Source organism: Malania oleifera, chromosome 4 (genome assembly GCF_029873635.1).
Source record: "Malania oleifera isolate guangnan ecotype guangnan chromosome 4, ASM2987363v1, whole genome shotgun sequence".
NCBI lineage: Eukaryota > Viridiplantae > Streptophyta > Magnoliopsida > Santalales > Ximeniaceae > Malania > Malania oleifera.
This window is the reverse complement of record NC_080420.1, coordinates 122,984,575-122,995,640: the sequence shown is the minus strand read 5'-3', so window position 1 is coordinate 122,995,640 and position 11,066 is coordinate 122,984,575. Positions and strand designations below refer to the sequence as shown.

The following is an 11,066-nucleotide window of genomic DNA, read 5'->3' as shown; positions in this document are numbered from 1 at the left end:
ATCCTTAGGAAATTTTGCTAATAAATATGGGTTACATGTGAATAAGATGAAAGATGGGAATAAAGCTTATAAAAGCTTGTGCCTCATATCTATATGATTATGAGAATGATTGGTATATTTTCTCAGATGGTGTTATCACTAAAATGTATATGTATATTACGATATAATGAAACGCATACTGCCACACACTGTAAATAATTTATTCCGTCATATTGAGATATGTCTCACCCAATTATCTAAATATTTCAAGGAACCGTGACAGGCCTGGAGATAGAACTCTGAGATAGAGGGGAGCTGATACCCTGATTAGACAGGGTGAGTGTTTTGAACTACGGATGGAGGATTCCCCTAGAGTTTTGATTGATTTTGGGAATGTGTTGGATATGTGTGTATATATATGGATGTATAGTACTCTGATTATTTGTATTCTGGATGATTTGTATATATTGACTTATGCTAATAGGGTTGTTTTATAAGTTTGATTGATTACCCGGTATCCCACTTTGGGTCGGGTTGTTCTAATACGGCATCAGAGATTCTGACGTAGCCAATGTGTGATTTGAATATTTATTATTTATGGATGTTATAAAAAAAATTATGAAATCGAGGCGTCATAGTTTGGTATCAGAACCTAGATTGCTAGATTCTACAGATTTTAGTAAATAGCGGAATACAATACCAGAGTATAAGAATGGATTTGGAGGAAAATAAGAAATAAGTAAATTGAGATGTGAGTTAGTGATTGCTAGAGGATGAGATTGAGAATTTAGGGTTCTATCTTGCGACTCGGAGGCAGGAGTTCCATGGTTGTTTCTATGATTTTCCTAAGGTGATGATTTCAGGAAAATCATGGATACCATCGCCGGGTTTTTGGTTTTGAGTGGTAGGATTGAATCTTAAATTGGGTTGAGGATATTGGAAATGGATGATTGTAGAGGAATATTTTATGAGTTTAGTTTGTTGAGTGTGTTAGTGATGTTGAGATGATAAAATTTTAACACTGTTTTATACTATTTTCAGGATGGACCTAAGGAGTAGCAATGCACAGGCTAGAGGTGATGATGTAGTGTCTTCTAATATGAGTGGCGGAGACCCTGAAGCAGTGTTCCGTAGCGTCACCCAGCAGATGATGGCAGAGATGGCTAGGAGTTTAGGGGAGCAGAGTTGCACGATTGAGTAGTTCACGCATATGAGACCCCAATCGTTCTTTGGAGGGGCTGACCCACTGGTAGCTAAGGACTGGGTCCAGGATATGGAGGATATGTTAGCAATCCTCCCATGTACAGATGAGCAGAAGGTACTGTTTGCGACATTCAAATTGACTGGGGAAGCTAAACGCTGGTGAAGATCGGCAAGACTACTAGAGGAGCAGAGACCTGAGCCTGTAGCGGTGACGTGGAACCGCTTCAGGGAGATATTTTTCGAGAGATACTTCCTCGCTACTGTTAGAAGTGTGAAAGCAGCAGAGTTCTTGCACTTGACGCAGGGGCTGATGACGGTACAGGAGTATGTAGCTAGATTTATTAAGTTGTCCCGGTTTGCCCCATATTTGGTACCGAATGAGGAGAAGAAGCCGAGAAAGTTCGAGGGGGGCCTGAGACAAAGTTTGTTTGAGTAGGTTATAGGCTTCCAGACCCAGACTTTTGTAGAGGTAGTGGATAGAGTTGCAGTGATTGAGGGTGGCTGTTGGAATTGGTGTATTCCCAAAAGAGGGGGTGAATTGGAATTTTATATTTCTTCCTAGGTTTAACCAGATATAAGCAGTATTTCACAACTTAGGGTCTTTCTAAGCATATACCAATTGTGCAAATAAAAGTAATATGCGAAAATTAAATCATGCGCAACATTCACAATTTATCGACTATAACATACATGTGCAAAAATATAAAATGCTGAAAATTAACAATAGACACACGATATGTTATCGGAGTTCGGCCAATACTGCCTACGTCCCTGCCTCAAGTTCACAAGTAAGAGAATTCCACTAGTTACTCACTTCACAGGTGGAGCGACACTGTTTACAACACCTTACCAGGATGGTGCGCTTAGTTCTCTTAACCGGGTCTAAACCAATTTGGAACTTTTCACAAAACAAGTCTCCCTCTTATGACCATACGTCGGGAATACAACAGATAATCAAATAAAATATTGTACAAAATATGCTTCTAATACAAGCAGATGGGTACAACACTACAGCTCAAAATATACTCACGTATGATATGAAAATAAACTCAATGTGAGAATGGTGATTTTTCTCAAAATAACTTTCCAGAATCTTTGAGTAAAATGTATGCAGTGAATATTTCAAAGATTCAACCCCAAAGATCTCTTCTCAAAAGATTTTCAAAAACTTGTTCAAAGGAAGTTTGGGTTTTTTGCTTTCTAATGATTTACAAAATGATGTACATCAATGTAAGCATAAATACAGGCAGACTTTCCTAACACAAAATATATGTGCTCAAGTCTTTTAAAGTGACAAATATAAATTTTCTCCCAATAATATTTATCAATGAAAATATATGGAGAAAACTTAGGATTTACTCCCAAGATAATGATTTTTAAAAAGAATGAGTTATGAAAGTATAAGTAATATGATTTGTAAAAAATAAAATGCCCAAGATAAAGAATACTCTCTTGAAAATGATTTTTCAAATAAATAACAAATAGAGGATGAAAAACAAGCTTAGGAAGATAAAAATATGATATGAAAATTTGAGAAGATTTTCTAACTAATCATTTTTTCTAATTTTGAGTTATGAAGGGGTATATATAGACTTTGGAAAATTTATGACCGTTGGGGACACACTAGGTATTTTTAAAAATGATTAAACATGTTTAACAAAAATCAACCCTATTTAATTGCGGTAAAAATTTTACCAATTCGAGAGGTTCGATCGACCAGATTTGAGATTTGGTCGACCATGTCACTAGGTTCGGTCGACCGGGGCATTTTTAAACTGAAGTTTTGGTCGACCAGATTAAGGCGATTTTGAACCCTCCAAGGTTCGATTGACCAGCTCAAGTTCCATTGACCAATTTCATAAGTTTTGTTGACCAGGTCCTTTTATAACTAGGAGTTCGGTCGACCAAGGCGTTAGGAAATCTTAACGTACCAGTTCAGTCGACCAGAGCGTTGATATTCATTTTAAGATTGGTCGACCAGATGGTCAACTATTGACCCTGTGAAGGTTCGGTCGACCAAATTTACTCTGTGTGTTAGGGTTCGGTCAATCGAACACACTAACTTTGTGTATTTAATTCCTAACTTTCTTTTAAAGACACCCCTCTAGTCACATAACTGTTACTTCTAAATTATAGGGGGCTTGTTCATGCAATAATTTAGGACCTAAAGTCAGTCTATGGTCTTTTGAGCTAACCCTAAAAATTTGGTATCGGTCGATCAAATGATGGTTTACGGTCATTTGGTTCCCTATGGTCAATCTACTGTCATGTTAAGCTTATCATTCGCATCATGCATGTCATGCATTATTACAGATCAAATATAAAACAAAATGCATTACAAATTAAAAACATAAGTCTTCTTCTTCATCTTTGCTCTGCTGCCTTCTTAGAATAAGCCAGATGATGTGAGCTTTTAAGTTCTATTTTGGTTTCCATTTTCCTTTTCCTTATGTGTTCTGAAATTTAAGTCTGTTTACATACTAAATACACACATAAGATACTGGTGTTTTGTCAACATCAAAACAGAGATCGGACTCAAAAAGCCAACAGTGGCCTTTAAAGAGACACTGCAACGTCGAGCCAAGGAAAGAGGCTCGTGCCTCCAGATTTTTAAGCAGGGTCCAACCGAAAGTCTCGGAAGAGGCAGGATAAGAGAGGAGGACGGAGACAAGGAGTGAGAGATCGAGCAGTACAGGGCAGATAGATGGCCCCTCTTTGGCCCATATGCTACAGGAGACAACTAGGGGAGCGTCGAGGCAGGGAGATTGAAAACGAATAGGATTGGAGATAAGAAATTAACAGAAAGGGTTTTCTAGGAAGGGTGTAGATAGTTGAATTTAACTTTGCCATACTCATCTTGTTGACCTTATCGGTCACGCCCGATTTTGATTATGACAAATACTTTTTGTATCTAATGGGTGTTTGAGGTTTTGTGTAGGAACTAAGATTGTTAAGATCAAGATGGGCACAAAGCAAGTAAAGCCTGAAGACCGATTATCGATCTTAATTGTAATATAATTCATTTGTGAAAATCGGTCTGTAATAGTAAGTAGGGCTTTGGTTTGTAATAAACTCACACACATCACATGTATAAGTTATTACGTAAGTTCAAACAAACCGTAAATGAAAAGTGACCATAGAATGACCTTAGGGCTTTCCCTTCCAGTCGACCGATACCGAACTTTTTCGGTGTATTCATAATCATAAATGACCCTAGGACACACATATTTGCACCCATGTTTGTTAGACACTTCATTAGGATTTGTGTGTTAAAACGGGACTGAAATGCACACTTTGTGCACTTTCGATCGACCGAACGAGGTAGTTCATTCTGCCCTGGTCGACCGAATCGGGCCTAGGTCAACAGTTGACCAAGACCCTGGTCGACCGAACTAAGTAGTTCAAAAAGTCTCAGTCGACTGAAACCTCCCTGGGCCAACATTTTGACCATCTAGTCGACCAACCCCTTTTTGTACTCCAACTACTTGGTCGACCAAGGGTTCTCGAGAGAAATTCCAACGGTCTGGTCGACCGAACCAACCAGTTCAAAATGATCCAGTCGATCGAACCTCAAAAATTTGAAAAGTTGCATTCTCCTGGTCAACCGAGCTTTTAGTTCAAAATTCCCCTAGTCGACCGAACCATATAAGACTTGGTCGACCGAAACATTTTTGGTTGACCAGACCTCTCGGGTTACCCTGATTTTTACCACAATTAAATATTTTTTAAACAGTGTTAAAATGCTAAAAACATCATTAAATTTTCTTAATAATACCCAATAGGTCCCCAACGGTCATATTTTCTCTCATGCCTATATATATGAGATTATTTGTGAAAATGAAGTAGGGATTAGCCACTTTGATTAAGGGAGAATATTCTAAAAACTCAAAAGCCTATGCTACTCATTTTTTAGCCTCATTCACTCATGTTTATCGTTTATTAATGCCTACATCATTCGTAAGTGGATTGAGTGTTGTTTCCATAGGTTTGCTCTTTTTGCTCTAATTGCTTGGTATAATTTTGTTGAGAGTTAAACCTAAGTATTCTTAGGAGACTTTGTTAATAAGTCTCTCCTAAGAAAATTTACATATAACTTCTGAGTATTGCATAGTCATTGCAATATCTTGAAAAGTTTGTATTTGTTTTTGGATTGCAAAAACTTTTCAAACACTTTCAAATATCTATTGTGCTTTTATCTTGGAAAATATTTGAAGAGGTATTTGTTTGTGTGATAGTGATCTTTGTTACAATATTTACTCACTCATATATATCATTTGCTGAAAAACAAAGATTACACATCATTTGCAAACCAAGCATATACATTATTTGATACTTGCATGCTTGAGACATCCTACTGATTGAAATACTTGAAACTTGACATCTTTGTGTGAACTTATTGGCTGAATATATTATGAAACCAAGATTGCTTGTTTGACACTCTCACTAAGCATTACACTAATAGAAAATATCTTTGAGAGTTGAACCATCTTAAACCACACTGAGCTTACATATTGAATCATATTGTGGTGTATGTTATTGCGCATATTTGGGTACATATCTATTTTACACGAAAACACAATCACTGTACCATTTGGTTGTAATACACATCTATTGTATTTTCAGGCATGACCCTGAAGAGCGAGACTAGCCCTGGAATAGTCTCGGATTGGCTTAAACCCGGTTAGGAAAGTTAAGTGCGTTGTTCTGTTAAGGCGTGTAAGTTGAGGTCAGTCCTGCTAATTGACCTGGTTAAGGTTGAGGTCAGCCCTGTGTTAATTTGACCTGATTGTAAATAGTGTCGCTCCACCCTTAAGTGAGCCTTTAGTGGAATTCACGAGCTTGCGAGCTTGAGATGAGGATGTAGGTACAGTTGGTCGAATCCCGATAACATATCGTGTGCCTTGTTTATATTTCTGTACTTTATATTTACCGCACATGTATGTTATGGTGTGAATGATGCGTTTGATTTAATTCCCACATTATTTTTATCTACGCATTTGGAAATTGCATAGACAAACCCTAGGTCGTGCATAAATCGCCATTGGATAGATTTACCTAGGAGAAAAAGTTTAAAATTTCAATTCACCCTCCCTTTTGGGAATACACCAATTCTAACACATCCTAACTGCATTGAACATGAGATTAGCAGGGCTCATTTACCACAACATATGCCTATACTAAAATAATCAATTACAAGATGAGTGAAACCAATATTGGTTTACAGCTTATTGCATGCAATATATAATCTTTGTGAATAATGATCAGTTGCAGAAGAAATTGAAGGGGATCCGTGGTGTAGAATAAGCCATGGAAAGTATTTTTGAAGCTATGATGGTGTTAGCAGCTTCAGTGTAATGGATTCCATCCCAACTTATAAATTTAGACCCTTCGTCGCAAACCTCGTATCCGGGGTGACCACAGGTCACCTTGATATTGTAATTGTATGGCGGTCCTCCAAAGCCGCAACATGCCATTAATGGACGGGAGAAACCTGCACCGTAGAATCAGTGATCAAATTAGTGTAGGTATAATGCCTATTCATCAAACTAAAAATAGCATCAGATGAATTCCAATTACACTAAAAACTGTCATTTTTATTCTCAAATGAATTTCCAAGAATCCAGTCATGTGAAGCTCAGATACATCATTGCTTTGATTTCGTTGAACCATACATCATGCAGAAATTGGAGGTCAATAATGATTTTTTCTGCAATAGGACAAACTATGGTTTGATCAATGGAGTTTTCTCTTCATTCCAAAAATCATTTAATAAGATGGAGTAAGGCTTCAATGCGGTATAAAGCATTTAGATCATCGAAATTTTGGAAGTCTCTCATAGGTGACTTCCTAGGAACAGTTTGCGTTTATAACTCAGATAGTGGATGTCAATGAATCAGATCTAGATCTTATATATTTTACGCATAGCCCTGGTTTTTCACATTGTCAGCAATGTCAAGATTTCTAAACATTTCTTCTATGTTTTTTCTTTTTTGTTTTGGCATTTAACTAACTGTCATGATAATTGATAAATGCATTAAAAACGGGAAAACAATTCATCAACTGACACGAAGAGTTACCATATTTGATTGAGTTGGCGATAAGATCGTATTTGATGGCATATATATCTACATAGACAATAGTTGCATCCCTAAGTTCCAATCTCATCTCTTGGCATAAATGGCTCAGTGCTTCATTGAACAATCTTGCAGCGGCATTATAACTTGAAATACATCCATGGGAATCAAGATCTCTAGGATTCTTTTCAACAACTAGTGAAAGTTTTTGAGGTAGACAACCCAATGGCCCTGTACTGTGAATCCAAAATTTCCTGCCACCCGCATCATATATGACCTGCATTTGAAAAATGAAATGATTTAAAAAAAAAAAAAAAAAAAAAAATCCCCTTATTGGACAGACAGTAAGGTTTTTCTTCATTGTGATAAATCATTAAACCAGAGAAGAAAAATCCACAAAACAGTAAGCAAAGTAGGGTATATCCAAAATATTACTACAAAAACACTCACCTTAACTGCAGTTTTTATTTCTGTAACTATGACGGGAATTTTTTTGACAACTTGAGCATATGAAAAGTTTTTGGAGAATGAATCGGCAAGGTCATTTTGTCCAATATCAATCATATACAGTGCATTGCGAAAACCTTCATCGTTGATCAAATTTGTCGAACCTGTATAGAAGTTTGGTGGCATAACAAATAAACTTATAAATTATAAAAACCAAACATTGATGGGTTGGGTCAACCATCTAGACTTTAAAATTGACTTAATAAAGTGCATGAGCTTGTATATATGAAATTTCACACTAAGAAAAAAAAAATTAAAATTAAAGCACTGAAAACAAATATAGTATATTACAAAATACATACCAAGAAAAATATAAAATAGAGAACATACACTCATCTCTTGAAAATATCTACCTAATGCATTATAACATCAAGGATAGCTTTATTTAATTATAAAAAAATGAAAAACATGTGCAAAGATGAAAGTCATGAGCATAGAACAGCATTTTTATTTAAGAGACATATTAGCTTCATGTTCCTTATCTTGTGGTTGATAAAATTGTAATACATTATCCTATTCATAGAACATATAAAACATATGCGTAAGTCCATTTGGGGCTTTGAACCAATTTGTCAACAATACACTCATAAATGGGACCCAATATCATGATACCAAATAAACTCTAAACGTCAAACACGCGTGATAATTTGTGGAGTTCTGTTGAGTTAAAGAACCATATTTTAAACTTTCTCCTACACTCTTAAAAAAACTCAAAGTCATGCCACAAACTTTACATAAATAACTTTAGGTGGCATAGGGAAACTTTTGATATTCCAAATAAACACATGGATGGACACTATTTTCATTGGTGTTTGGGTTCATTGACTTCTCAAAGAGAGGTGGGATACGAATTCTGGGATGTCTATTTTCTTAAAAGATACATTAATATGATTCGAGATATATATTAAAAATAACTAATTAACATGATATAAATGGAAAGTGGGCAAGAATGGTAGGTACACACCTGCAGCAGTAAGCTCAAGAGACCTTGCCCTAAAATGGAGAAACTGCATAATCTGAACATCCAAAGCAAAAGGGACATATTTGGGGAGAGTAGAGGCTCCCACCACTGCAAAGTTTGCACCATGCGTGAACTTGGGCTCCAGGGAGTCCATATATGGGCCCAATAAACTTGTGTTCAAGCTTAGGCCTGCACAAATAATAATTTCAAACATTATGGGTTGGTGGGCCCAACTTGGGTAGATAGATCTGAAGTTGTTTCAGCCGTACACGTGGCAAGATGGGACTTCACTGTGCCCGTGTCGGTGATTGGATCAAGGCCACGGACCACGAGACTTGAGATTGGAAGAGGGAAATTAGGCCCACCGAAGATACGCCCTAAATAGGCTAAATTACAGGGTACAACAAGCTAGACCCACACGCATCATTTCCGTGGGAAAAAAATAATGAAAATAGGATGAAGTGCAAAATCTATGTATTAAGATTTTTATATTTGACATATATTTCCTCTCCAAGATCTTAAAAAATTCATATTTTCTTGAACATTTAATTTTAAATACGCTCATATCTACTTCAGAACAATCATAAATTTATTAAATCCATGTGTATAAACTTTAACAAAATTAAATATTTAAAAAAAAATTTGAAATTTTTAAAACTTGTTTAACTTCAGATAGGGTGAATGATTTTATTAAAATAAAACTGCATTTTCATAAATAAAAAAGTATTGAATTTTCATAATAATAAATTTTATTTCACATACAAGAATTTGCTACATCTTAAAAGCATTTTTCTTAGTTTTCTTATAAATAAAAATTAGATTTAGTATTTGTATTGATATTAAATTTGAATAAGATGTAGTATTAAATTATATTTAAATTTAAATTTAAAGTTCAAAATTTATATCTTTGAATTTTTAAGCAATAATTTTTAGGCAGAAAATTTTCAGGCATTGTTGAATTTACAAAAACAATCAAACTTAAAGAGAGAATTAACTTCTTTACCTATTAAAAGAAAATTTTTTACAAAAAAAAAAAAGGGAAAAAGCATGAACTTCAGAGATTCCAGGAAAGGAATTTCAAAATGAGAGCTCGAAGGCACAATGCCATTTGCGCCGTTCGATACGCATACTTCGACCAAACCGGTCGAACGAAAGGACGGCGATAGCAGATTAAAGAAAGGGGAAAACGAGCACTACTGAGCGAGAGTGACCTGTGAGAGTAGAAATGAGATCGAGAACTTACAGAGGAAGTCGATGACAAGGCGACCGTCGCAGAGACGGCCAGTGGATCGGCGGAAGAAGGAGCGGCCGTTGGGGAGGTTGATGATGAAGCCGAGTCCGGCAGCGAGTCCTCCGGTGTCCGAATTGGAATCGCCGAAGTTGAAAATGACCGGCGATCTCTTGCTGCATTGGTCGGCTAGAACTCGATCAGAGAGAAGCAGCGGGAGTAGCAAGAAGAGAGAGAGAGGGACCATGGCCATTCTCTTCTAAGTTCAATCTTCTTTTTGTTTTTTGGGCATATATTTTTTTTTCATGGGTTCTCTGGTTTTATTGGGTTGCAAAAGTGGGGCCTGGAGTGGGCCCGCAGGAATTGGGTCCAGAAACAAGGTCGCCCCACTCCCACTAAATGGTTTGAAACTTCAAAGATTTTTAAATATATTTTTTGCATTTGATTATCATTTAATATATATATATATATATAATGAAAATTTACAAAAAAAAAATAATTTTGTACATGTTTAAAATTAATCATTTCTTAGTTTTAATTATATTATATTATATTATAATTATTAATAATATTTGATATATATAAACAAAAAATGCAATTAAAATATTTTTTGTATTTTATTTTCTTTTTATTTTGTTAAATAAAAACTTTAATTTAAACACGATCTTATGCTTAGGTTTAATTTAAATGCGAAAAATAATTTTTGCTTCTAATGTTTTGAAGAAATAAAAAATAATTTGATTTTCTATTTTTTAACATTTGTTTATAAAAGATTCAAAAATAATAAATATAATTATTTTAACAGCCAAAACCATATAAATAAATTTATTTTTCACATTTAAATTTGCCCTTTAATTTTCTCAACAATATTTTCATCATTTATATTGTCATCCTTTCCTTTTAAATTGATTGATAACTCTCACGAGAAAAGTGTAAGTGGAGCCTTTTAAATTACATTTTTATCCCTCTATAATTTAAGGTATTGCATTCGAGTTTTACTTGTATTATCATTTAATATAATCATTACAAAAATACAAAATAGAAATGTCAAAATGCGTGAAATAAGAATTTTTAGTAAAGAAGTATGTCACGCCCCGAACCCCGAAATGGGACC

General features: G+C 35.3%; 1 protein-coding gene across 1 annotated transcript; it reads right to left on the bottom strand.

Annotated features, from left to right (window-relative positions):
* Nucleotides 1–6,232: 6,232 nt before the first annotated feature.
* Nucleotides 6,233–10,248, bottom strand: LOC131154379 (GDSL esterase/lipase At1g09390). The gene is made up of 5 exons (XM_058107098.1): nucleotides 9,968–10,248; nucleotides 8,728–8,913; nucleotides 7,707–7,867; nucleotides 7,260–7,533; nucleotides 6,233–6,673 (listed from the first exon to the last, which is right to left on the bottom strand). The coding sequence occupies exons 1-5, from the start codon at nucleotides 10,203–10,205 to the stop codon at nucleotides 6,444–6,446; spliced, it is 1,089 nt and encodes a 362-aa protein (XP_057963081.1). The 5' UTR covers nucleotides 10,206–10,248; the 3' UTR covers nucleotides 6,233–6,443.
* Between the last annotated feature and the right edge of the window lie 818 nt (nucleotides 10,249–11,066).

Coding starts and splice junctions, on each gene's coding strand:
- LOC131154379 (XM_058107098.1), bottom strand. CDS start 10,205: ATGGCCATGGTCCCTCTCTCTCTCTTCTTGCTACTCCCGCTGCTTCTC. Junction 8,914..9,967: donor CCTTGTCATCGACTTCCTCT/GTAAGTTCTCGA, acceptor TTATTTGTGCAG/GCCTAAGCTTGAACACAAGT. Junction 7,868..8,727: donor TCTTGAGCTTACTGCTGCAG/GTGTGTACCTAC, acceptor ACTTCTATACAG/GTTCGACAAATTTGATCAAC.